This window comes from Polistes fuscatus, unplaced genomic scaffold (genome assembly GCF_010416935.1).
Source record: "Polistes fuscatus isolate 324 unplaced genomic scaffold, CU_Pfus_HIC Scaffold23, whole genome shotgun sequence".
Taxonomy (NCBI): Eukaryota; Metazoa; Arthropoda; class Insecta; order Hymenoptera; family Vespidae; genus Polistes; species Polistes fuscatus.
The window spans coordinates 1572592-1600366 of NW_025113100.1; the positions used below are offsets into that span (position 1 = coordinate 1572592).

General features: G+C 33.3%; 3 protein-coding genes across 6 annotated transcripts; 1 reads left to right on the forward strand and 2 right to left on the reverse strand.

Annotated features, from left to right (window-relative positions):
• The first annotated feature begins 1099 nt into the window (after positions 1-1099).
• LOC122518239 lies at positions 1100-5520 on the forward strand. Its single transcript, XM_043637038.1, has 6 exons — positions 1100-1461; positions 2161-2362; positions 2795-2998; positions 4002-4168; positions 4242-4337; positions 4444-5520. The coding sequence occupies exons 1-6, from the start codon at positions 1330-1332 to the stop codon at positions 4825-4827; spliced, it is 1185 nt and encodes a 394-aa protein (XP_043492973.1). The 5' UTR covers positions 1100-1329; the 3' UTR covers positions 4828-5520.
• A 90-nt stretch (positions 5521-5610) lies between these two features.
• Positions 5611-12652, reverse strand: LOC122518237 (transmembrane channel-like protein 3). The gene is made up of 16 exons (XM_043637037.1): positions 10762-12652; positions 10443-10644; positions 9890-10130; positions 9592-9780; positions 9284-9519; positions 8851-9042; positions 8530-8778; positions 8387-8456; positions 7550-8294; positions 7346-7452; positions 6982-7277; positions 6725-6904; positions 6515-6635; positions 6162-6315; positions 5804-5993; positions 5611-5716 (listed from the first exon to the last, which is right to left on the reverse strand). The coding sequence occupies exons 1-16, from the start codon at positions 10829-10831 to the stop codon at positions 5671-5673; spliced, it is 3288 nt and encodes a 1095-aa protein (XP_043492972.1). The 5' UTR covers positions 10832-12652; the 3' UTR covers positions 5611-5670.
• Positions 12653-13619: 967 nt separating this feature from the next.
• On the reverse strand, positions 13620-27692 carry LOC122518132 (carboxyl-terminal PDZ ligand of neuronal nitric oxide synthase protein-like). Of its 4 annotated transcripts, XM_043636868.1 has the most exons (13): positions 27358-27692; positions 26170-26791; positions 23897-24044; positions 21680-21751; positions 21498-21587; positions 21153-21211; positions 20897-21005; positions 17030-17231; positions 16834-16958; positions 16531-16737; positions 16118-16342; positions 14408-14692; positions 13620-14285 (listed from the first exon to the last, which is right to left on the reverse strand). In XM_043636868.1, the coding sequence occupies exons 3-13, from the start codon at positions 24002-24004 to the stop codon at positions 13782-13784; spliced, it is 1986 nt and encodes a 661-aa protein (XP_043492803.1). In that variant the 5' UTR covers positions 24005-24044; positions 26170-26791; positions 27358-27692; the 3' UTR covers positions 13620-13781. The 4 variants fall into 4 exon arrangements, with proteins under 4 accessions (XP_043492803.1, XP_043492802.1, XP_043492804.1 ...); XM_043636870.1 differs by lacking the exons at positions 26170-26791; positions 27358-27692 and having other exon boundaries at positions 13928-14046; positions 14114-14285; positions 23897-24151; XM_043636867.1 differs by lacking the exons at positions 26170-26791; positions 27358-27692 and having other exon boundaries at positions 23897-24152.
• Between the last annotated feature and the right edge of the window lie 83 nt (positions 27693-27775).

Sequence of the window (27775 nt, forward strand, 5' to 3'; positions counted from 1 at the left end):
ATGAGTGTGTGTTAATGATTTTTTAATATTTCTTTTTCTATTTTATTTTATTTAAAAATATAAATAAAATATATAAAAATAATAATATTAATATTTAAAAATATAAATTAAATATATAAAAATAATAATATTAATATTTAAAAATATAAATAAAATATATATAAAAATAATAATATTAATATTTAAAAATATAAATAAAATATATAAAAATAATAATATATATAAAATATAAAACATATATATATATATATAAATATATATATAAATAATAATAATAAATATATAAAAATAAATAAAATAGAAATATAACTTTCACGAGATAGTACAGTACCACTAGTTATATTCTTAAAACATACTTACAATTTTTGATATACGTGTGTAGACGTAGTTAATAACGTCTAGGATTGCGCAAGATGATATGCAACGCAATAACGCACCGTTGCTTGCCAGGTTAGAGACCCGACATACACAATAATGACATGACCTACCTACCTACACGTTTACTGGACTCTTTCGCCTGGAAATAAGTCATTTCTCTATTAAGCATCTCCCTTTTATAATGCGTCGGCGTTAACAGTCCCGTTCATAGTCAACTAAACAGAGTCAACGTACCACTGGGTTTGCCTAAATGTTTAATCACTATCATATGTATTCATGTATGCATATATGTGTGTGTGGGAGTCCTACATAACATTCATTTCATTCCCTATGACCGAATTTACGTATGGTTTATCATCAATAAGGGTCAATCACATTAAATGACATTTTCATTTTGACAAATGTGTTCATCTTATAAAATATAATAATTATCTTTGATTGAATAGATCTAGGATTAAATAGATTATATAAAGTTGGAATGTATATGTCGCATAATCGTGTGTGTTATGTATTTAATAAGATTATATTTTTCATTTCAGATTCTTCCTTTTGAATACAGTTCAGTTAAGTTACGAGAAAGAAGTTAATACGAATCTTTGTTAAAGATTATTGTTAAATGTGTTATAACATATACGTCGAGATGAATTATTTTTATTAAAATAATAAAAAGAAATAGAAATACAAATCGTGGATTCGAAAGAAAGATCTCGAAAGACAAAAAAGAAGAAGAAGAAAAAGAGGAAGAAAGATGAAAGATGAGAAATAAATGAAGGTGGGGAAGAAGAAGAAGAAGACAGGTGGGAATAATATACCCAGGTAGCCGTTGTTTTTCTCATTCCGATTTCTCGTTGACTGCGAGTGTGCTCAGCGGAGCTTGCGAAAGCAAGCGGAAGTTAGAGGAGGAAAGAAAAAAAAAGGAAAAAGGGAGAAGAAGGGACAACGACATCCAGGATGTCCGAGGAATTGCGCACGCAACGTTTAGGGACGTCGTTGTCACGCGGAGAATATACGATGCAAAACGATGAAGAAATTATTCAGTACGCTCCTAGGAGCCGTCCTGTCAGTTTTTATGATAATTTTAAGGTAATCATCAAATATTACAAATCGTAGAATATTTTTTCATTTCCAAACGAACAAAAAAAGTCTACGAAACACGTGGGGGCGGACGGGGGAACGGACGGGGGTGAGGAAGGGGGGGACGTTTCGTTGACGTGTTTTGTTGCGCGCGCAACAACAGGTGGGATTTTAATCACGCGCATTGAAATCTCTGTTTGACACGTTATTAATCAATTCGAACGGTGACCCTTTTGTTTCCTCTTCTTCTTCTTTTTTTCTTTTTTTTTTTTTGGTAACTTTTGTCACGGTTACTCATTTGCTCGTTACTTCAATGTTAAAGAAAAAGTTCGTTTAATTGAGAATCGTAATTACATTATTATTACTTGAACGAGATAATCGCGCATTGATGTCACTTCGAACGTATTATTAATCAATTCGATATCAATCTTTTATCTTTTTTCTTTTACGACACGTCCATTGTCAAAGTACTCTTTTCAAGATTCCAATGTATAAAGAAAAAGTTCATTTAATTTAATCGTAATCGTATACATTTAACGCGAGATAATTCGTAATTGTTACTTACAACGCGTCGATCAATTTGTAACTCGTAATTAATTCGATTTAGAAATTTTAATCTATCTTAATATAAGAATAATAATAATTCGTCATATATATATCACTTGTATTGTTCTTTTTTTTTCATTTTCTTTCTTTTTTTTTTTCTAGGACGTATCGATAATGCCAACGTGCGTGACCTCAGCGATGAGCGTTGGTAATTTGAGTCAGGTTCGAGAGAACGATAATAATACTTCATCGAACCTACCGCAAACTAGTAACAATAATAATAATAATAATAATAATAATAATAGGGTTAGCAGTGCGATGAGTGCTGGTAACGTTTCCAAAATTCACACTGTCAGAGTTACGGGTAAGTTGGAATCATTTTATTTCAATCGTATCTGTATCTTTTCCAACAATTCTTATCGTTGTAATTTTAATTTTTAACAAACAAAAAAAATAAAGAAAGAAAGAAAAAAAAAAGAAATACGTCTGAAATTCAACGTAGTAGTTTTCTTTAACGATTCGGTGGGTTTAAAATTGTTGGCAACGATATAAAATCGGTCATAAGAACGTACGATTCTACGAAAGTTTCACCTAGAAATAGAATGACCGCGAGCGTAATTCGTACTGCACAGAGTTCGTTGGTATTTTAAACGGAAAAAGTGAGAAATTTGACGAATTTCTAACGAATATTTGAATAATAATCTATGGAACGACGTGGTTTTTTTTTTTCTCTATAATCGATAAAATGTATTATCAATGAAATATTTTGTTTTTGAAATAAATGAAATGTACGCAGGTGCATTATCGATGGGTAACATTGGTAAAACATGTAGAACCGATAAAATAGACAAGGAACTTGGACGTGCACCATCGATGGCCAATTGTTTGTCAACTACCGTTCCCGTTAATCTCGCTGCTTCGCAAATAGCAGGTCGACACACACCCACGAGAAATTCCCTCAGGCACAGTAGAATGATCGTACTCAATCGTAGTGGTCAAAGTAAGTTTTTTCCCGAAAAAAAATTCATTTTATCGTAAGACACACACACACACACACACGCGACACAATAATAACGTAGAGACAAATATTTTCGCTATATGTATATTCCATTATTGTTTCTATGATTGACACGTTAAAAAGAAAAAGGAAAAAAATATCAAAAGCACGTAACACACCGACGAGGAGAACGTTAGATAACGGAAGTTAGTTTGTATGTGAAATAGAACGCGTGTGTGATAATTCGTAGCAATGCAATTACACCATTATACCGTGGTTGTTATTTCTTACGTAAGATACAAACTTGTTGGTAACTATTATTCATGCATTGGGGCCATTGGATAATGAAAACTTGCCAGCCCATACATTTTCCACGTTTTCGCGTTAGTTGGTAGTTGTGAGCGCGTGGAAACGCTGTGTTCGCGTTGGCTTTCAATTTGAGATCGGAAACTAATAAACTTAAAGAATATAAAAAACAAAAGGAAAGAAGAGAAGAAAAAGAAAAAAGACAAAAAAGAAAAAGAAAACCATGTAAAATAATTCAAACGTATTGATAAAATATTGGAAAATAAATCCGTGACCGGATGAATTTATACCGATAGTTCGATATTCATGACAAGGACAGCTGGTTGACTTGATCGTTCGCGTTAAGATGCCATGTATGGAGGGATAGTACGTTCGTTCCGTTTCACCAACACATTTTTTCATCAAACAACACTCCTCCTCGTCTCCGTCTGTTGTGCTTCTTTTTTCCTCGAGATGCGAGAAGAAAAAGAAAACGTTTCGACGAATTATTATTTCAACATGATACGGAACGAATTAGAAAGCGTCGTGAGATTTTTATTACACACCGTGAGAATTATTAAACTGAAGAAATAAATTATACATATATATACTATGTTTTTATACATGACTCCGTACCACTATAATATATATATATATATCTAACTATAATATTAATGAATTCATTCATTTTTATTTATACTGTCACGTGTATATTTTATAGGAGCACAAAAATTTTTACCACCGTTGGTTTATCATGGACAATTGGCGAAATGTTTGGCAGCATTGCAGACCATACTTGGGATAGCAATTATTTCCTTATCGTTATGGTTATTACTATGGGCTCCGAATTTACCTATCACTGATAATCCGTATTGGAGTGGAATGCCTGTGAGTATATTAAATCGTTATAAAATTAATAACAATTAGTATATACTTATTTATTTGATTATTTTCCTTCCAGTTATTACTTTCAGGAAGTTTCGGTGTATGTTTGCTCTGTTGTTTCAAGAAAGAATATCCAGGTATGAGTCCAGGTGTTTGTTTAACGTTAACCAAGGTAAGAATATAATGAATTATTAGACAATTAATGAGTTTCAAATATTTTTTACGATATTAAAATAATATCTCACGTTAATAAACTATCCGTTTGTGTTATTCAACAGGGAATCAGTGCATTGCTCGCAATATCGGCATCTGTCGCGTGCATACTAGCTTGCATTTCAGCAGCAGTGCATTTGGCACATCTTATGAGATTAGAGTGTACACCGGCACGCGTATTAAACGCCACGTGTGTTTGTAGGCCACGAGTGGAACAAGGAAATGCAACGATGACAACTTTTACAACCGAAGCGTCGGCCGTCAAATACTTGGATTTAAATTGTCCCGAAGTTGAAAGTATATTAACGATATTATTAATATTTTCGTCAACGTGTAACGCATTTGGTGCGATCATTGCCGGATGGTATAGTTATCTTCATTGGAGTACTAGACGAAAAAGACCCAAATACGTACCAGTTAGAACGATGGTGTTTGATTCGAGTAGGTGATATTCCATTCCGATTATCGTTTCGTCTAAACTTTATCTTTATCAACCAAAGTATTATTCGACGATTAAATAATAACACAGTGAGACGTTTGAGAATAACTTTAGAAGTGATTCAATTCAATCTAACGGTAATTGACAAAAGTACAACGATTATTATTAAAACATTTCTTCGAAACGCGTTATCGTCGTCATCAAGGATGCAACGATGCACACAACGATCAGTATTTATTTATAAGAAATCTTAAACACGTTTCATACCACGTATGGAATTATCTTAATTGTGCGCGTGTATGTATGTATGTATGTATGCTTGAATATATGTGTGTGTGTGTGTGTGTGTGTGATCAAACGTTAATACACGTCTGTTCGTATTCGTATTATAGTTTCGACGATTTTTCTTAGAAATATTTGAAATGCACATAAACGTCATCCATAAACGAAATATCAAAACGAAAGACTTCGAAAACTGCATACCTCAGTGTGTTAGATTATTTCGACACTTGCTAGTTCAGCATAAGTACCTAACAATTTTATATTACGAATATATATTTTATATAATGATAAGAAAAATAACGTGAAAATTATATATCTAGACAAAAAAATAATAAGTTATTGTCATGTATCAGTATTCTTTCAATCAAAATTGTGTCCACATTTAATATTCTATTTATAAGTTAAATTCATAGTCGTCAAATTTTTACAATAATCTAATTTACATTCCTTTACTTCCTTCCTTCTTCATCTTCTTCTTTTATTATTATTATTATTATTATTATTATTATTATTTTGTTTTTTATTTGCTTACCGATCGTGAATATTATGACTATTTATTTTTCGATCATCCTTAGCCTCGTTTATTCGAATCTCTCGACGGTGATTCTAAAGAATCGCTAAGAAAACGTTTTCAAATTGAGAAATACAATATGTAATAAGAAGAACAAAAAAATATGTAATAAAAATAATGAGACACCATATACCTGCCAGAATTTCGAACCTTGCGAGAAGTTTTGCCAGACGTATGCCGATGATGATGCAAATCTGAATCATGTGGCAATGATTCAGGTTCGCAATCGGTAATACCAACTTCTTCCGAGGTTGTAGAATATTTTCTTTCATTGGTCGCCAATTCGTCTGGTTTTTCAATCACGATCACCGTATATGAATCGTCTTAACCATAAAAAACAAGAAGAAGAAAAAAAAAAAAAAGAAAAAACTAGTTGATTACGCAAACGTTCGAACTGTTCTTCTCTTTTCTTTTCTTTTTTCGTTAGATATACTCGTCGTAATTTTGTATTAAATGACAGGAGAAAACATCGAAATACGTGCAATACGAACCGGTGGAATTTTTACATTTACTAGAATTACTCGATGGCAAAACTGGTAAGATTTGTTTCCATCTGGTGAAGGGTGCATCGATTGCTTTTTGCCTTTTTTCAGCTATCTTAAATAATTTCCGTCTTTCCTCGGTACGTTCTTGACGTAATTGTATCTGAAATATGTTTCACAGATGTATTAATATATGATAAATGTATACTTTTTTGTTACGTGTTAATCCTTTCGTTATTAATGATCCTAATGCAAATGTGTAGAACAAATTTACATGTAATTTAATTATACTCGTGTCAAAGTATGTCTTAACGAAAGGATTAATGATTAAATATGTTTTCTAAATGACTATGTCTATACACCTTTAAATCATTATTGGCTTCCCTGAGTGATCCGGTAAGAGAAACCATGTAATAAATGATTAAAGTCATCAGAACGATCAATGGTATTACCATGCTAGCCGATGATATATAATCGAGACATCTGAATAATAAGAACACGTTTTTTAATCTCATTTCAATATTATCTTTATTATTATGATATTTTGATTGATGTCGTTAGAATAAACTCACGGTTTGATTACTTCGGGTAAACTGTCTTTGAGACTTTCAGTTGCGAACATGTAAATTCTTGGATAGCCTGAAAATGGGCCACAATGCCAGGATGGTTCAACCCAAACTATGGCATAACCGACTGGTAATACGCATAAAAATAACATCATCAGTAATAATGCGAAATAAAAATTGTTTGACCTATACAAGAATGAATAAATATCATTTTTCAATTGTTTTATACATTTGAAATGAATATTATTCTAACAATGAATTACCTGGATGCACGGAAAACTATTTCGTGAGGTACGTTGCACGTTAAAACAGCCCACGAACGTAAATACATTAATATGCCTAATTTCAGAAGATTCAGCATTGCCAAACCAGGACTGAAGAACATACCCATCCAGACCATACCTTGATTGTTCACCAAGTGAAGTATATTCTCAGCAATTTTAAAATCACCGTATTGTGGAAATTGTTTTTCGAGATCCCAGCACCAACAATTGTTCATGTAACGCACGAATACGGCACGAAAAAAATCCACACCAAGCGTGGCACCGATTGTCATCACCTTGGACAAGTTTCAGACGATCAAGTAATCAATCATTGAAATTAGAAAATAATTCTTATTTCACTTACCAAATCCATGACAGTTAATTTGGCAAGTTCCTGTCCGTACATCGTTTCCCAACAAAGACGTTGCATTTCTTTTCGCGTTTTCAAATCCAACTTTTGTACCGGTACCTCTAACAAAAACGCACACAAACAAAATTATTTATATAATTTATATTTTATAGATTTTTACATCGCGTAACACATATCTTTTCAATTTATTCGATATACCTTTTTGCGTCTGATTCGTGCAAACTCTCTCGTAACACATAATCATTTGTTTTTCATTATTAATGATAACAAATTCGTTAGTTTTGTTCGAAGTATTCGACGCGTTAGATAATTCCTTATCATTATCGTTCGTATTAATTTGAAACAAATTGTATTCCGTCGTAGTATCTTTCATTTCGTTCGTGGTATCAAATTTAATCGTGCTAGAGTTAGAATTATATTTTTCGTAAATGTCATAATCATTATTCGACGTAAAAAATGTATTTTCGTTCGAATAATTATCATCCGTCGAATTTTCCGTTAACATTTCCGTCGAATTATCGATTAAATTTACGTCACTTCGATTATCGATCTCCGTGTCAAAATTATAATCGGTCGTTTGTAATTTTTCGTAATCAATCATCGTCGTTGTCGACCATGTATAATTCGATTCGTCATCAACGTTTGAAATATTATCGAATATTGGATTACCGTCGTAATATTCTTCCGAATTTGAATTGTAATCACCGTAATAATAATTGAACTGATTATCATCCGATAGAAATTGTTTGCTTAATCCACCAGATTGATCTTGTTTGATCGAATGATCAGTAATATTTGCATAAGCAACGCTTCCCATTAACATTAAACTGAGAGATGCTAAAGTTACCGCTGGTGATTCCGAATCAATTAAATTACCAACACATTCAACAGGTATCAACGTACAATTTCTTTTGGCAGGCCTTAATTCGATCGATGAATTTTTCTAAACAAATACAAATGATAAATATAATTGAGAATATAATTTAATTCTTTCGTTAACTATCGTTAAATACGCGTGGGAAAATTAATACGTACCATAGAACTTATTTTATTGAAAAGCGCGAATATTAACGTGTACAAATTCAAAAGATTCAAAACCATTATCCTGTTGAAAAGAAAATTGATTTTAATCATACGAACTATTGAAATTTCATACGAATTTTCAATTTTTCTATTACCGTGCCAATTGTACTCGTAGTTGTTTACGCGGATGATAATTTTCTAAAAGACCTAACACTTCGAATATTATTGGAAAAATATAAGAAATCAAAGACATGACCAAAGTTATTTCATTTTGACGCCACCAATTATTAGTTTCTTCTGCTTCGGCACTTCTTGCGACTACTTTGACCACGATAAAGGCTGACAATGTTAATAAAGAAAGTACAGATACGTTAACGAAACTTCTCGTCAATATTATTTTCCAACTGCAACGTTAAAATAAAATACGAAAAAGTCGATGGAATTTAAATTAGAAATATTTCAATGATTTGTCTCACTTTCTTTTATCCTTTTCTTTCTCAGCTTCCTCCAATAATGCTTCTTTAAAACTAAGTACTATACTCGCGACACGATTATGAGCCGTTTCAGGATTACCGATCATAAAATCCCAACCGGTAAAAAGTTTCCACGAGAACGCACACTCGTCTTCCTTTTCCGTTAATTTACTTAAACGAGAATTTTTAGCCATTCTAAAAACAAATAATATATTATACAATAATAATAAGAAATATATCATCATCATCTGTGATTTCAATCTATAGATTGAAATAATAATTTAATTGCATGAAAAAAGTTAACGTCGAATATTTATAAATATGTACAAAGTGTACGATTTCTTTGAGGGGGGAAATTTTTATAAATTATTTTATTAAATAATATTCAACGCGAACTCTTTTCAAATGCAAATCGAATAAAATTTGTTATAAATACTTTCGTAATATCACAACGAAGCTGTAAGTGTAGACGACGAGATTGGTGACGAAATAAGCTAACGGTAATCTGTAACTTTTCTTCGAATCGTAATTGGTGTACCATCCGTAAAAAAATGGCGAATATCTGAGAACACCCTCGAATTCCCATAACGTCATTAGGTGATTAGATTTCATGCTTTCTTCCTTCGGCATTATTTTTCTCTCCCCGGCTAATTTAACGTCAGCTATGAGCATCTGATACAACAAAAAGGGAGATAACACGTGATTTTTAATATAAGATCATTTAATTTTAATAAGATAATTTACCTCAGGAACTGCTACGAATGCTGTTAACGTTATAGTAATCACAAAATTAATCCAAAATAACCATCTTAGAAAGGTAAAATAGGATGCCACTGCTGAACCAAAATGTGATTCTATTTCTTTGATACGAAGTTCCCAAGGTATCAGCCATGTTTCAAGATTGATCAATTCTCGTCGAAAATATTGCCATTTCTGTGATTGGAATTTTGAATGGTCCGTTAAACATTACTCCACGATAAAATAATAATAATAATAATAATAATAATCAATAATAATTCTTTTTTTTCTTTTTTGGTATTACCTTTGTGATCAAAAGAGAAACACGAGCAACCACGTCCTTCGTGTTACGATTTTGCGCTAATCTTTCTTGCAACGCACCTTCGTGTTTTCTAACATACAACTTTGCCTGTTTGACCAGTTTCATTTTTTTACGCAAGGCCCATGGTTCTTGCTTAACGCCGCTCAAAACTTCTTTGTGTAATTTTAACTTTTCGAAAATTTGTTCTTGCGTACCAGCACCCTCTTCGACCGAGATAGCAGTTCTGTTTCGAATAATTATTCAACAAACGATTTATACGCGTATAAAACACAGCTATTGAAAGATCAGAGAAAAAATAAAAACACATTGAACGAACAAATTCGATATCTTTCGAATCGTAAAATAAAATACTGCAGGCTGGTTAATAAATAAAAAAAAAACGAGGTAATCAAATTAAATGATAAAACGAACGAACAAACTATTTTCAAATTATTTATAACAAAATATAATTGTATTTAACTATCGCAAAGATGATAAAATTATTCGTTCAACGAATGAACTGAAGATAAAATATTAAAAAATGATTAATACTAACTCGACTGAACTATTCGTGTAAGCGGAAGATCGTCTTCGAATTACATTGGTATCTTCACCCTCTATAGTAAAAGGTGAAGAAGTTCGTCGTTTGCGTTTGCTCAATCGTTTGGATGAATTACGTCTTAAAATAATGGCGGATGCGGATGCCGAATAATCTTCTTCCTCGCGTTCCTCGCAATCATCGCGTTCCTCGTACTCGTCTAAAAGAAAATCAATTTCAATCTTTCTTTGATTTTCATTGACGAACGCTACAAGAAAAATACATATACACACACACACACACACACATACACTTTGAAATAAATCGTATTACTAACCAGCATGTGATTTGTTTAACATTTCCGATTGGATCGTTCGTTCATCCTCCAGTTCTCGTATTTCACTCATAACACTTTCCTTATCTTTATCTTTCACGTTAAAAAATTTAACAGAAGGTTTGTCGATCAAGGGAAAAGACGAAGAAGAAGGTGAAGAAGAAGAAGAACAAGTGGTATCTACCTAAACGTAAAGTTAAATAGAAAAACAAGAAGAAAATCCTTTTCACGATTTATCAATGGATTAAGCAAATGAAACCTAGTCACGCTAACTGTTGTTTTCAAGTTACCCACGTTTTCTCTTTCTGTTTTATATATTATCTCGTTTAATTAATGAACCTAGTACAATTCATTTTAGCCCTATCTTATTTTTCGTACGTTTTATATTTAATTTTGAGATTTGACGTGATTACGCACCTGTTAAATCTTTTTTTTTTATCTCTTTCTTTCTTTTACATAAATTATTTGAAATTCAACGCGAGAACGTTTGATTTGGATATTTAATCTCGATATTAAAACGTTATAAGAAATGACAATTAATAAATTATTATGAAAGTTATTGCAAGAAGGAAGGGTTTGTCCTAACTGCATCGATGGAACTGAACTAACTGACAACATACCGGTAGTGGACAACCTTTTCTTTCAAACCCTTCTAACCGCACCTATTTCACCCTTCTTACACCTTCTACTCGATATCGGTTTATCTCTGCTACTCTTATGTTAGTGTATCGGACGAACCTTTCGTTTCAATGAACTATAATTTGTCCTACCACCTCTAATCAAACTAAGAAAAAAGAAGAAACAAGAAAATAAAAATGAAACCTAACACACACAGTGTTAGATTTAATCTCTGGTAAAACGTAATTCTGAGGTTTTCTTTTTTGGCCTCTCGTCGTTAGTGATAATACAACAGAAAATCATTATAACACGAATATTCTTTTATCTAACAATCTTTTCCTAGAATATATTTATTATTTTTGTCCTGACCCTGGTCGTAAATTAATATAATAATTAAATAATGTTAACGCGATATATTATACGCAAAAATGACATCAAGATTACTGTGAAACTTCGACTGAGAAAAAAAAAACGCGTGCAACTATTAAAATGATTCATTCAAAAGTGAAGATAATTAATCGTTAATGTTACAAATGAGAAAAATACCGAGACGCACGTATAAACGATCGCGACGATGCCACACCCTTATAAAACCGTTCGTCCTTTTTTGTAGACTCCACCCTTCAGTTCCATAGTAATCGTCGTATTTTCTATTAAACATACGTGCGACACGCGATTTCTTTAACAAACCCCCGAAAACGAAAAGAATCACCTAAGTCGAATAAAACAGATAACGGTATTGTTTTCTACTCAACGTTTCAACAAGGGGGTTTGCGTTTTTTTTTTTTGAAATCGAGAAGGTGGGCGGTTTGTAAGGGGGGAGAAAGAAACGAAAGAAGATACGCGTAATGTGTTCGTTTCTAAAATAAAATGATTACAAGAGTTATGCGTGTAATATAATTTGTCCGGTAATCCCCACGAGCATTCACATTTTATTTGACATCTTTTATTTTTCAATGATATTAACGATAACACGATCGAGCATTCTAAAAAACATTAAGCCTATACCCTAAGGATTTATCTAATACCATATTCGATTATCCTTCGTTTCTCTCACGCGATCCCACCCACACACCTTCTAATTTCATTTAATTATGTTCAATGGAAATCGAAAGCTGAAAGGGAATGTTCAGTCAAGGATAGATAATAACAAATTTTGTAATATTTATCTTAACGTTCAATCTTATTTCCATCGTTGACCAGCGCAATTATTATTTAGAATTTTCTTTCCTTATTAGTCGGTTATTATTTTATAATTGTACGTGAAAAGTGTAACAATATATATTCGTGAAATTATTTTAATAATAATTTAATATCAGTGAGTATTTTATTTGTAAAACGTGATCTCTCAATTGTCAGGAAAAAGCTTGAAGGAATTTGATGAAGATCATTAAAAGGAATCGTTGTAGAAATACTAAAGTAAACGTCACACATGTTGCATTCATTGAAATTAAACAATTTTAAATGTGCATCAAACAAAGTGTATAATTTATAAAAATGAATGTTAATTATATTGAGACTTCAAACTTTTTCCTTAAAATACTGATTTGTGACCGGTCAACAATGTGTTAATATAAAAATATATCCTACTTACTCTTCTCAATATACCGGGTAATTTTTTTCTATCCATATTATTGATTTACACAAAATAATCTCTCAATTTAATTGATATCCTTCTTCGTTCTCGTCAATTTTACGAAAGATACGACCACCGATTAACGATAAAAAAGAAAAGAAAATCTACGTTCGAATTTGTAATATAATTGTCCGAGATGATAATCGATGATTAATAATTATTATTTTCTTTTTTTAAAATGATATTACTATAACGAGATTATTCAACGGATTTCAGGTGTGTACCGTCTTTACCAAGATTCAACAAGGTACTGTTTGATGGAAACGGAATTCGCAATGATATTTCTACTAATGAATAGAAGCCGACTTTATTAACTCATGGGTGTTAAAAGGCATCAGCACGCATCCAGTAGCACGAAATAAGTGATTACTGCCTACATATGTCGACGATATAGATATGCCCGAGGAATAATATTAACCATATTAATCATCTCTTGTGTACGCGTCTTTTTTCTTATTTAAAAAAAGAAAAAAGTAGAAAAGAAGAAGAGAGAGAAGAAGAAATTCATTATCCTATGTGCCAAAAAAATACACGTGTATTTTTTTTTTCTTTTTTTCGTTCAATGTATATACAAATAATAATCTATATCCGTCCGCAAATTCGTCTCTTTTTCTCGACAGGGTAATACAAAGGATTTATTTACATATTTAAAAAAACTTGGCGCGAGACCGTTGCTGTGCATAATTCCTTTGGCACAAGTAAAATACAAGACTAACGTCGTTATTCGTTTAAAGTCTTAAGAAAAAAAAAATATATGTATATATGTCAATTATTTCGTAGTATGACGTGCCCAAGTTGTCCTTTTGACCTGACTCATTAAATCATTTCTCGGTGGTAGACGAGCACTGGTTGTCCGAGTTGGTGGTGGACCAGGGGAACGTAACATAGCGGTTAATTTTTTCTGAGCTTGTCCTTTTTCGTTATTAAGATTTAAAGAATTTTCTTTGATGGAGAGTTCTTTGACAACGATAGCCCCGTCCGTACGTTTGCCTTGCGGTGGTGGATCCAAAACTATCGGTGGTATCTCATCTTGACTATAATAACGTTCTTGTTTGATCTTATTAATATCTAACGATGAGGAATTGTGATCATTGGCCTTACAAGGTAACGGTTTAATGAACGACGATTGTTGAATATCCGCATTTTCAGTGATGCTCGTAGCTGTTGTCCTGTAATTATCCTGTAATTTGTGATTCATAACAGGTGACGGAGTGAAACTATTGGGTTGAGAGACTCTCAGTGATATTGAATTTGGTGAAAGTTGTGCCGAGTTCTGCAAAGATAAAACAAAACAACATACATACAGGTGTACCATGTGAATGCACATACCAATAATGCATACCAGAGATTTGAATAAACGTTGGTATTGCGTTGTTATGGAAATTCTTGACTTACGGATGGCCTGGAATTAGGAGACAATAAAAATCCTGGTGGTTGCATCGCGTACGGTGACGGCGTACCGTATGGTGATCTTTGACTTTGGTATGGACTGATATTATGAAGTCTTTCCATTAATTGCGCTTGGAAATGTAATTGATCCGTAGAACTGTTGTTTCCTTGAATTCCCATAACACCGAGACTACCAGGATGATACAAAGAATCCATAGAATATGGGCAATATGTAAAAGCCGATGGATCCGATTCCCAAGATAAACTTTGTTCTCCGCTTCGTTGGCAACACTGTTTGATAAAATCTAATATTATTAAACGTCGTAAATTCGATAAAACTTATATCATTCAAAATTCATTTAATTTCATTCAAATTAAAGACGTAGTACTTTCCTGTATACAGTTTCCGTGCAAATGAAACTCACACATACCGAAACTGTAACATTTATTAATATATTATTATACATACACGTACACGTATACGATAATAGTATAGAAGAAAGAAAAAAGAAAACAAAGAAAATTCGAAAAAACATTAATATATTAAAACATAAAAGCAAAAAGAGAAAGAAAAACGATTACCACCATTTTGTTCGATTAATTTCAATTAATAAACGATGAATCAAATAAAACCAAAAGACATTACCTAGCATTTATTGCTTGCGAGAAGTCCATAATCTTGTGCGAAGACCTGTCGGACAACACCGTCATACTGGCACTTAGCAGAATTATTGTATTAGCGGTTTAGCTTTTAATATTCCACCATTTTGACGGACAACATTTTATTGGGAGAAGATTTTGATCGGTAGTAAGCAAAAACGTTGATCAAAATCTTCCAAAATGTGTATTGGAATATTTGTATGAGTGTGCGTGTGTGTGTATGTTGATGATGATGATGATGACGACGACGATGATGATGATGATGATGATGATGATGAAGATGATGATGGTCAAGTATATATATATACATAGTTGGCTCTGGATGATAGATAAATCAACAATATGCTGCGTGCATCTGTCTCGTAAAACGTTGTTAAAGAAAATATTGTTAGTGGTAAAGAAGTTTTGTTTAGAAATTCCACGACGTTTAACTTCTATACCAAGGAAGAGCTCTAATGTAAGATAGAAACGAATATTTAAAACTATTTTACTTTTAGTAGTCTCTCTTTCTCTCTCTCTCTCTCTCGACAAAACAACAAAAGAACATTCTCCGTTGTTTCTCAAACGTTGAATGAAGGAAAAACCTGTTCTCGTTGGTCGTTGGTTGGTTGGTTGGTTGATTGTTTGTTTGTTTGTTTGCAAGCGGCATGCCGTACGCGTTTTATTCGACTAAAGTAACGTATATCGCATAATATTCATTCAGGAGTAAAACATAGTTTAAGAGAGAGAACATGTACGACGTTCTTATTGTTGTTGTTGGATGCAAAACGTATAAAGTTGTATGTAAATCGGTTTATTATAAAGTTAAAAAAAAAAGAAAAGGTAGAAGGAGAAGGAGAAGACGAAGACGAAGACGAAGACTCTCGATACAAAAGACTGTTACGGTGATGAATAAAACAATAAAACAAAAAAAAAAAAGAACAATTACAAAATGCATCGGGTTAAAAAACGTTAATGGGAAAATGCAACGTTGTTGTGCACAGTAGGCGTCAGACGAAGGAGATTTGCTGGTCCCCCGTTTTATTTTTCGTTTCATGGGATTCGGTAGAACGTTACCTGGCCGAGATTAGGTAAATCAGGAATGATTGATGATTGTTGTTGATTTGTCGCAGTTGTCGTCGTCGTCGTCGTCGACGACGTATTAGACGATGCAGGCAACATTTGTGATTGCGTATTTATATGACCACTGGATATACGTTCTTGTTCCCTGAGATGACCAACCAATGCTCCTATATGTTCCAACAATTCTTTGTTTTGCACTAACAATTGATGCGTTCGCGTCTAAATGAACAAATATTTAATTATCGTTATAAACAATGTTATTGTATCATTATTATTATTATTATTATTAACATTTAAATAGATCAATAAAAATGATATCGTTTATTTACGTAACTTCTCGGTGTAGTAATAGTTTGTCGACAAAGTTAATTTCCCCAAATCGTCAAATTTATATCTAACTTTATTACCTGAGCCTCGATGCGTGCAGCGGTCTCTGCTGCAAGCTGATCCTGTAGAAGTTTTGCATGAGCTACTGCAGCTCTGGTTTGTTGACTCTGTTGCTCTAATCTTTCTCGTAAAAGTTGTATCTCGTGTTTGAGTGCAGTTAACTCGCCTCCTACCAATAAACCACCACCACCACCACCCCCACCTCCACAATCGGATGCTACCGTACCCTATGGGAATGCATTAAAAATATATTTAAACGTTTGTTCGAACAAATGTTTTAGTTTTTTTTATTATTAATTAAATAAATCAATCAATTTATATACCGATGGCGATTGTCTAATAGGTGAGGTAGAAGCTGTCGTTACTGGAACATCGTGAGATCTTAAAAAACATGACACCGGAGATTGTTCTTGTATCAAATCCTCTGCTTCTCCCAACAACGATATGTCTGTAACGTATATATAATAATAATAATAATAATTTATTAAATATATTAGAAAATATAAAATAATTGTATACCTTTGTGCAACGTCAACGGGGATGGTTGCGATTGTTCTAAAGTATTTTCATCTTGTTCCTCGTAAACGTCACGATGGTTCTCGTTGCTATGATCCTTTTCCTTTTCCTTTTCTCTAGCATCGTCGTTAGCATTATTTATACTTAATTTATGGCACACCTCGAATGCTTGGCCAACGGTTCTAACAACCCTCATCGCTTGGCTCTGATAAAATCAAACTCTTTGAATTTAATTGAAAGATCGTATTATTCTATTTACGTTTGATTAACATTTACGACGAGTTTCTGATAACGTATTATAATTTCAATTTATTGGTAAATGTATTTTTTATGAATTCCTATTTCAAATATATTTTTTAATAGGATTAATTGAAAATACGAATTTAATAGAAGGTAAAGTAAAATCTTCTTGTCGATTATAGTAAAAACTCATAAGGAAAGGATTGACATAATTTTGTTCAAACGTTTTCTATTGAAATTGTTGTTAAAATCAGGAACATTTGTAATTTTTATTTTCTACGATCCTTGTTAACTAAATAAAAATTTGTATTATTGTTTTTACCTCGAGTTCCTCGTATTCGTCCTCGTTCTCATCCTCGAAAGGATTTTCATCGATGTTAACGTCAACCGAAGCAGAACGAATCGGTTGCAACGATGATGCACTTTTAGTTCGAACGAACGGTCTCCTTAACTTTAAATGATTCAAAATTGTTTCCGGTTCTTTAAAGGAAAGCTTTTTACGCGGTTTCAGAGAATTTTCGCATTCCGGAACTGTGGAATGGTTCGGAGATGAAGTACCACCGGAAATAGGATTTGCCAAGGTCGTTGAATTAACGCCGGCGTTCGTATTCTTCGTCCAATTTTTCAACATTTCGTTCCGGTTAATCTAATCTAATCCTTTTTTAATTTTTTATCGAACGATTTCACACCTCATGTTGGATAAAATTATGGTTATCGATTTTCCAACAGATTTCTGTATTATCGATTTTACGAACGAATTATTATTCCTTTACTTCAAATTATTCCCACAGGATGAATGATTTTTATTCGTTTAATGAATAATTGAAATAATAATTCTCCGCGTGTTATATGAAATTTCATTTGCCCATTTTTCACCGTAGAATACAACTATTATTTATTTGATTTCAAATTGAACCCAAACTATATCGTCGCGTTCTCTTTTCCGTTCCTTTAAAAATTCTTATCATTCGATATATGTATTTTTTTATCTAATAGAATAGATATATTTTTCCTAGACGCAAATAAGATTAAGCAGCACGAGATAAGTTTTGGAATTAGAGGTGTATATTCGCGAGAGTACCAAATAAATTATCTCTCCCGATGCTATGAGAGTAAACAATCTGGGTTTATTTGCATGCCGGATACACAGTCGTTTGGAATAACAAGCAGAACTAACGCATACACGCGCAAAGTAAGACCACAACGAAGATATCATCTATGCATATCTTTTCTACACACATTACTTTTATATTCTCGTTTCCATGCCCCCTCTAATTATCAAATTCTTTGTAACAGATTATCTTCTAAATATTTAATTAACATTTTTTTTCCGAGAACCAATTGATTTTTTCTTATTTAAACGACGATGCTATTGATGAAGTCAAAGAAAAAATATAATAAATCGTACGCATCCTAAAAAAGAAGACGTTCCTTTGACGAATCGAAATAAATGTTACATTTGAAATTAACTAAAAAGAAAAAATAAATAAAATATATGATATACAATTATGATTATCAACGTAACAAATATAAGATCAATCTTTGCAATTAATGATCTGAACCGAAAAGAAATCATCGTTTAAAATATAATATGAAAAAAAGAAGAAAAAAGAAAACGATAATTGAACAATGCAAAAAGAGATTAAAAAAATAATGAGTATACGAAGAAGGAAGAAAGTGGTATAAGGGGTTAAAATGTATGGCTACCTAACACCGTTTCCATCGGTGAACTCCTTCTTCTTTCTTTAGCCGATAGCAAAAGAATCGATAAATCGTTTCGCTCGTAACTTCCTTCGAAACTATAGCCGATATACTAACAGTCGACGAGATATAACGCGATACTACCATCCATCGATTCGATTACACAAACATTTTCAACACTGGCAACAAACAACACATTTATTTATCTCTCACACTTTCATTATCGTTTTTAACAACCCTTTTCTTTCCACGACACGCATCTATATAAATATATATATGCAACGTAAGGTATGATCATGATATTGGGTTGGCAACTAAGTGAACATGTGGTTACCTTTAACAAAATTATTACGGTAAACTTATAAAAATATTTAATAAAAATATTTAATTATAATACCAACTACTGGGGCCTGTATATTTATTAGTAATTAATAATTATTCGTTATTATTAATATTAACATCTAATACCTATATCAAAATTTCCTAAACAGTGTTCCATAGTATCGGTTCTAGAAAAAAATTAAAAATAAAGTAAAAACCACTTTGCAATATTTATCGATTCGCGATTGAAAAGAAAAAGGTTTGGATAAACTTTTTAGTCTAACACCTACCTAAGATCTCTATGATTTTCAATTGATAATAGTTCGGACAGAGAAAAAGGGGTATTAAAAAGATATATTACATCAGAGATCATCGACGAACGTTATACTAAACACTTTTGACAGCACGAAATGACGAGTACTAGTGGTAACGTAAACACTTTATAACTTGTTTAAAAATATATATTTTTTTTTTGTCTTTCCTACGCGTCAATGTTCTCAAACACCACGAACGTTATAACGGTGTCCTCTTATTTTCTCCCACACTAATAAATACACTGAAAAATTAGGCTAACACTTATGTTAAAGTAAAATTGGAGTAACCGAGTCGTCCAGAAATACCGAGTGAGAAGAAGAGTGTTCGATTCGGCAGCACGCAGCACAATGTGAACCGGCTCGTGGTGAGCTGATTTTTCCTCTGGTTTATTTATAAGTGCATTAATATATCTCTCTCTCTCTCTTTCTCACACACACACACATACACACACGTATATACATTTAGCCTTCCTCTCACTTTCTCTGTCTATTCTCAATGTCTGAATTCCGTGTTCTGAATTTCGACCACTTCTTCTTCTTCTCGTAATTCAATACAACAAAAATATCATTCAAGTATCGAATTTAGTACAGGTGTCTCTTTAAAACGTCACTGTATTCTCATCGTATCATTCGAACAAATAAAAAAAAAAAAAAAACAAAAGAAAAAGAAAGGACAAAAATTAACTTCCTATTTTACGAAGTAAATTTTGATATTGCACCGATGTTGTTTCGAGTGTGGCGTGCACGTAAAAGGAACTTCTTGATTACTTCTGTTTTCTTGTTTTTCGAGTCACTCGATAGAATGACGAAGTTAGGTGATGTCATAAATTACCTTTGTACGAATAGGGTAACTCGAATCGAATATTAGAAAAGAAAAGGAAAATGGAAAGAAAGAAAAAAAAAAAAAGAAAGAAAGGAGAGAACAATGTGAGAAGTTCATTTAGTATTTTCCCTGTTTCTTTAAAGCATCGAGAATGCGCGTATAATTATTTTTATTTATAGGGAATGAATGACGCGAATTGATAGTTAGCTAGGACGAATGTCTTACATACTCAGGTGTGGTTAATTGTCTCTACACTTTACCTGTACGTTATATTACTGTACATGTAACACATGTAAGTAAATAGGTAGAGTCATGGGTTTTGCATTTGATTTCCCCCATCCATATATTAAATGTTGCCTAAGTGTTATTGCTATTACCGTTGTTACTCGCTGCTTCTTATTTTAATAACTATTATTCGATATTAGAAACTCGTCGTCGTTTAAAGATGATCTAAGGAATTAACCATCTTACCTTTTTACTCGATTTGAAGACGTTACATTTAAATGTGTTACTGCTACCGTCGCGAGCTATGTAACTAAATATTTTCAAGTCGTGACTGTCGTGGGAGACGTAGAATATCCTGAAAATTGATAACAAAAAACCACGAAACGTTACATTTCTAATTAAATATAATATTTATATTTTTATTTATTTATTTATTTATTTATTATTATTCTAAATAAATTGACGAAGAACAAAATACGATAATGCAATTGACGTCTCTCACCTGTAAATTGGATGATGCATCAAATACATTTTGTTCTCTTCCATCCACTGCTGTTTTTTCTAGAAAAAAAAAAAGAAAAAAGAATAAATATTAATAACTTATAATAATAGATATTTTTTGAAAAGATTCGTCGTCCACCTTTCCCTCCCCCCCGGTCCCACTCCCACCCCCCATTGACACGAATACACTCGTGGCAAGCATCCAAAATCCATTTCTCGTTCTAAATCGCCACTTCGTTTTTAGTTGCGAAATGGCACATCATTTGAGAACGTAATGTACGTGTGTACTTATATATATATATATATATATACATACATACACATGTGTGCGTGTATGCATACGTACCTTCTTCTTCCGGAGCATGACCTTCAACCCGTCGACCGATACCTCCAACGTCACTTTCTTTTTCTTAATCCCTTTCGCCTTAAAGTCGTACTAATAAAAAATATTAAACAAAATGACAAGATCGTTGTATATACGTATACGAATAGGAAAATCTTATAATTGAATAAATTATGCTAACTCACGCGAATCCTTCGCATTGCCGCTACGATCTCAACTCTGCTGGTTGGTCGGGGTACCTCCATAGAACCGATGAACTGAAATAATCAAAATAAAATCAAATATAAAATATAAATGAACGTTAATTATTTTATATTATAATTATAAAATATTATTTAATGTAATATAATTATAAAAATTATAATAATAAAATATATTTATATTTATAATTGAATGATAATATTTATTTTCTTTCTATTATTAAAATAAATATTTCACGTGACACAATGATTTTGTTAAATTACCGACGAACAATAAATAATTGAAAAATATTGAATACTTGAGTAGATGGGGGGAGGGTTATGGATTAGCAAGGAAAAACGTCTCGTTCTCAAATATATAAATATAAAATATATATATATATATATAAAAAAAGAAACAAAAAGATAACAGCACATTGGTGTTTCCGCGTTCCAAAGTTTCTTTTGGATCAACGAACGTATTTCTTTCTTTCATACACATATATTGAGCACCTCTAACAATCCGTATTTAGAATCCCCCATTGAAGCTACGACCGGGCCACGTGTTCGAGCGTTTCTAGTTGCACGTGGTAGTTCTCCCACATATGTATATGTATATGAGTAAGAAAAATCGCAAGGACTGAGAAGGTGGCTGCTACTTTAGCTTTTGCTAGTTCCACGATACTACTACTACCTACTACTATTGCTATTGCTACTACTACTATTCTTTTTATTCGTGAATTAACGATCGATAGTTCGACGTTAAAGTGACTCGTTTTACCTAGGAATACACAATTTTTCTTATAAACCCTCGCGAATAGATAAAGTGAACACCCCCTCTTCCTCTTCCTCTTCCTCTTCCTCCTCCTTCCCCACCTTTTCTTTTATTCTTCTTCTTCTTCTTCCTACTGCAAGTTCTTCTTCTGATTCTGACAATACTTCTAACAACAAAAATGAAATCAATTCAAATATTCCTAAGATATCGATCTTATTTTTTGCCCCCTAATTTTGTTCAAATTCAAAATAAATTCGCGGTTATTCTCATTCGAATTTCGAAGAAATTTACGAATGTTTCTGTCTGTCTGTCTGTCTGCCTGCCTGTCTGTGTGAATTATCCAAACGAAAAAGGAATGTACATACGTTAACGTAGTAGTAGTAGTGGTAATTCGTGTATACACGTATGTATGTATGCGTGGTAAGGAAAAACGAATGAGAAAAAGATAGAGTAAGAAAGAGAGAGAGAGAGTAAGAGAGAGTTAAGGAGAGCTTTATGAGCTTTAAAGTCGAGCGCACAAAAGCTTCGACCTTTCTTGGAACGTGTACTACTGAAATAAACACTTGTACAATGACGTCATCACGACGGTACCGGCATAGTCCGAAAATATCTCGTGTCGTTGCCGTCCTCCTCCTTGGTTGTTGCACCATGCGCGAATATCCTCTCCAAATAATATATTTTCTATTTCTACAAAAAAATGTACGCGTAAAACCCTTACTATTAACCCTAATACCCCTCCTAATCGAACCCCGAGATCAAACTTTCTTCCTTCACTCCTCGTAAAACCAACTCTGATGATCCGAACGCGATAAGATGATCCAACTGTTGTTGATTGGATCGGTCTGTTTCGTATCAGCTGATTTGAATCAACTCAAGTAGCCTAAATCAAAGCTAATCTAGTCGATCGTCTGGTCCCTTCTTTTTTTATCTACATAATTTATTTATCTTGATATCAAGAAGATAATCTTATAGGAACAGTCCGTCGATTCATAAATCGATTCATAAATTATTCAAATCAATTAACATGTTAATTGTAATACTCAACTATTCCTTGTATCGTGAAAAATCAGGATACAAGTTCAAAGTGTAAGATGCATCGTTAAATCGAACTATTATAAATCTAAAGGAACGAGTCATTAAATTGCAATATTATGTGTCTACATAAAACATGTGCATATTTATATACTTATAAATATATTTAAAAAAATACTTCAAGTGTGTTCCCCTGGTTTATGGTAAATTACGATCGATGGAAAATCAAAAAATCATTGATGTTCTCATCTTCTTCTTCTTCTTCTTCTTCTTGGTTAAAAGAAAAAGGAAAAGAACTAAGGTTGGGATCATCAAACACACCCCAGAAGAAGGGGTGATATTATATACGATGATTAATTATTATTAGGGAAAATATGATTGGCCTATTGGAAATATATCATGGTCGTGATTATTACCTTGGCGTGGAAGACGATTCCACGGTGAAAAGCCTCCTCGCTGTGTAGCGGTATTCGTGTATCATACTCGTCATTATGCACGAGATTATACTGCTTCTTAGAGGGCATGCTTCTTCCAGCTTCATTCGATCTCGTTCGTCCAGTCTCGCTAAAAAAATCACACGTGTTCCTATGGTCAATTTTAAGTGACACTTCTAAGATCCCCACCCCCGCAATCAAAAATTTTCTAATATGATAAATTAACATAAGTCAAATATGCAAAATTAATAATTAAAAATATAATATATTCTTTCATTTTCAAATTGTATATTTTTTGTTTATTTTTTTGTTCTTTTTTTTAAATATCAAATCATTATCTTTCGCACGTACATCGTAGGAATTATTGACAAAAGGATTAATTCTAATTAATTGAATGAAAGCGAAACAATGTTTGAGAACAATTGTTCTTTTTTACACAAGTTGCATTAGAATTTACGAGCAAATAAAGAAAAATGTGATTAGTCTGTTTAAGAGAATCGTTCGAGATCGATTAATTGTGAATCACGTCTCGTGACTCGATCACAACGAGTTAGTACAAATCTTAAAGCATACGTGTAAAATTTGACTCGCATGTAGCAGATACGGGGGTGGTGGATGAAGCACGTGCTACAAGTGGCCCCGAATTCAAGGTCACGTACACGTAGCCCGTATCTCATCGTGCTACGAATTCATCCGAGTAATCGCAATCTCATCGAGGTTAGTATAATAATCGATATATATTTATAATTATTGCATTACTTTCATTTCCTTATATATAAAAAAAAAAAAAAAATTATATTCGCCATTACGAACTTATGGTATAACAGAAAAACGAATCATAGATTCAATATAGTCGATGGTTCCTTAATTATAAATGTTTACAAATAAATTAATCATTTATTTAATTGCATAGAACACAAAAAATTACTGTAATGTAAAAATAAAAAGAAATAAGAGGAAATAATACGCAAATATACGTGAAATACAAAAAGATGACGAATTTCGATTGAAATTAAAAGATCACTGGTCAATAAAAAAAAAAAGAAAAAAAACAATAGGAAAATAATTTGAATCTAATAGGTAAGACAAATAGAAGACGTGTTCTATCTCTAATGTAGATCCCTTACGTACGCTTTGTTCATACAGACATATCCCCTATGCGCATCTGTATCGGCATCACGATGCCGAGTTCAATCACCACGACAGAGGATGCATTTTTGCGCGCGCGCGCATCTCGAGCGCACACCTGAACGCGTCAAGGTGCTCTCACACAGGTTTTCAAGCTCGGAACAAAGGAAAAGGAAGGAACCTTCGATACATATGCCATTTACATATAAATATATATATTTTTTTGTGTGTGCATAGATATATTGTATTTATCTCGCGTGTATCTTATAAACCTTCGTGCATAATTATTTCTCTTGGACCACAATTTATATTTGTATTTTTTCTTTTTTTTTTATTACGATTTCACAAAATTATACATCGAGAAAAGAAAAGAAAAAAAATATATATATATATATGTATGTATGTATGTATGTGTATAATTTTGCAAAACGATTAACTTTAATATCAACGATCACGAAATGTAGTTGAAATTATTCTATATAGGGTATTGAATTTTGATATAATTTTCGATACAACAAATTCCTATATTAAATGTATAATTGCACGTTGAATTGGCATTGCATGAATTCGCGTTTGTACGAAACCGAGTGTCAGCCATATTTTCGGCACGTTATAAAAGGATTTATTGTACTCTTGGTATGGAAAAATTATGAAATGACTATAACTAAAAATCACGATCAAAATGATTGATTATATTTCAATGATAAATCAAAAGTATCTAACAATAGTATAAAATAATAAAACGAAGATAATGTTCGATCGAACTAAAGGAAACACCCTGTATAATGAACGAATCAAAGGAAAGGAAATAAAAAGTCGAATCCTCGAGCTATTTCGTTTACCTTCACCTTCCATTTACCCCACGTGCGTTAGGAGAATGCACCGCCGCGCTCTTTGGTGTTCGATTTAAATGCGACTTCACATAGATCTCCCGTTGCATAAATGATAACGATATTATGCCAAGGTACGTGTTTTAAATATCTTTTTAAATTAAAAATAAAAAAGACAAAATAATAAAAGAATCAGAGAAGAAGAAGAAGAAGAAGAAGAAGAAGAAGAAGGAGAAGAAGAAAAAGAAGAGGAAGAAGAAAAAGAGTATTATATAAATAAATGTTGAACACACATACCCGACAGCTGATTGGACGATCGAACTCGATCGGTTCTCATCAACCGCTTGGATTCGGTTCGACGTAAAAAAACGTAGAAATTGTTTGTGAACGTAGCTTTAGGTTGGTGGACGGCCAACCGCTCAGGCGAAAGGAATAATCACGCATTCAAGTTAGTAGACACGGTAGTAAGAAGGCACACCAAAGATCCCACATCTTTTTCTTTCTTTCTATCTTTCCTTCCTCCTCCTCCACCTCTTCCTCCTCCTCTTCGTCGTCCCCACAGGTCGTTGTCTTCGGTTAGTCGTTTCTATCTCTTTCTTTTCCCTTTTTTCTTTCCCAAAGAACCTTATATACTCGTCCTATTGGGCTTCTCTCGTTCTTGGAAGAAACGAAGCAGCACACAAATGTTAAGAGACGCGAGGAACCAAGGAGTGCGCTCAGCACTCTGTCTTCTCATTCATCCTTTCGCGCTCCTCCTCCCCTCCCCTCGACCCCTCCTCTACTACCACCTTCTTCTCCCCCTCCTCCTCCTCCTCCTCCTCCTTTCTCCTTTTCACAGTCCAATGGACTGTGTGGTCCACGTTCTCCGGCGAGTCCGCGACTTCTTCAAATACCTCTTAACTTATCCTATGTCCTAATCCTACCCCGTAACTCTAATGACGTTAGACTCGTGTTGCCCTTCACGACCCACCAAGAGGAAGAGGAAGATGAGGAGGAGGAGGAAGCAAAGACGGGGTAATAGTGCATACAAGTTTTGCAAAAATTGGTATTATTATCGGACGGAAGAACGGCTATGGCAACGGCAACAGTGGTCGGATCCGCGAACCGCGCGAAACTGAGAACGGAAACGGAACAGTCCTTGCCGTCGTCCCTATTATCACACCACACGCCTTTACTCCTACCTCTTCTAACTCGCTCGAACCGTGTCATAACTTAGCCTCATACACTTTCAAATACAATTTCTTCCTTCCGTTTGTGAAGGACCACCAACAAGCGAGAAGAACAGCTTTAGTTGGCTAACAATTGTCAATATTTCATTTTAAAAGGATCACCAAAAGACAACCGGCTCTACTGTGTCGCATAATCTAAACATCATCCTTCTTTTTCTTTTGATCCCTTCTCAGAAACTACTACCCCTACCGCCCCCTTTTATCCCTTCCTCCTCCTCCTCCTCGTCCTCTCTCACCGTCCCTTCCTCTTCCCTACCTATATCTCGATGTACAGTGCTCTCTACCTACAAGAACACGACGTCCTTCTCATAGAACAACGAACGCGAATCATTCACCCCTTAACCCAACCGAACCTAGCGTCGCACTGAAAATGCACTGTGCAATGGCAACCGTCAAAGTGAAAGAACCCGCTCGTCTAACTGTGACATCTATCGAATTCGAATCGAAGCTTTATCATTTATTTTCTTGCTCGGTTGATACTTCTACTTGCTCGGTCGATATCCATACTTGCTCAGTCGATAACCATACTTCCTATATTATCAACAATTATTTTTCGTAATTAATTAATTAATTGTTAACAACAATTATTAGAAAAAATGCAAATTCAAACTGTCGAACGCGAAAAATCTTAAGTTTATTAATTAATTGTAATATTTATGCATCCTAACATGCAA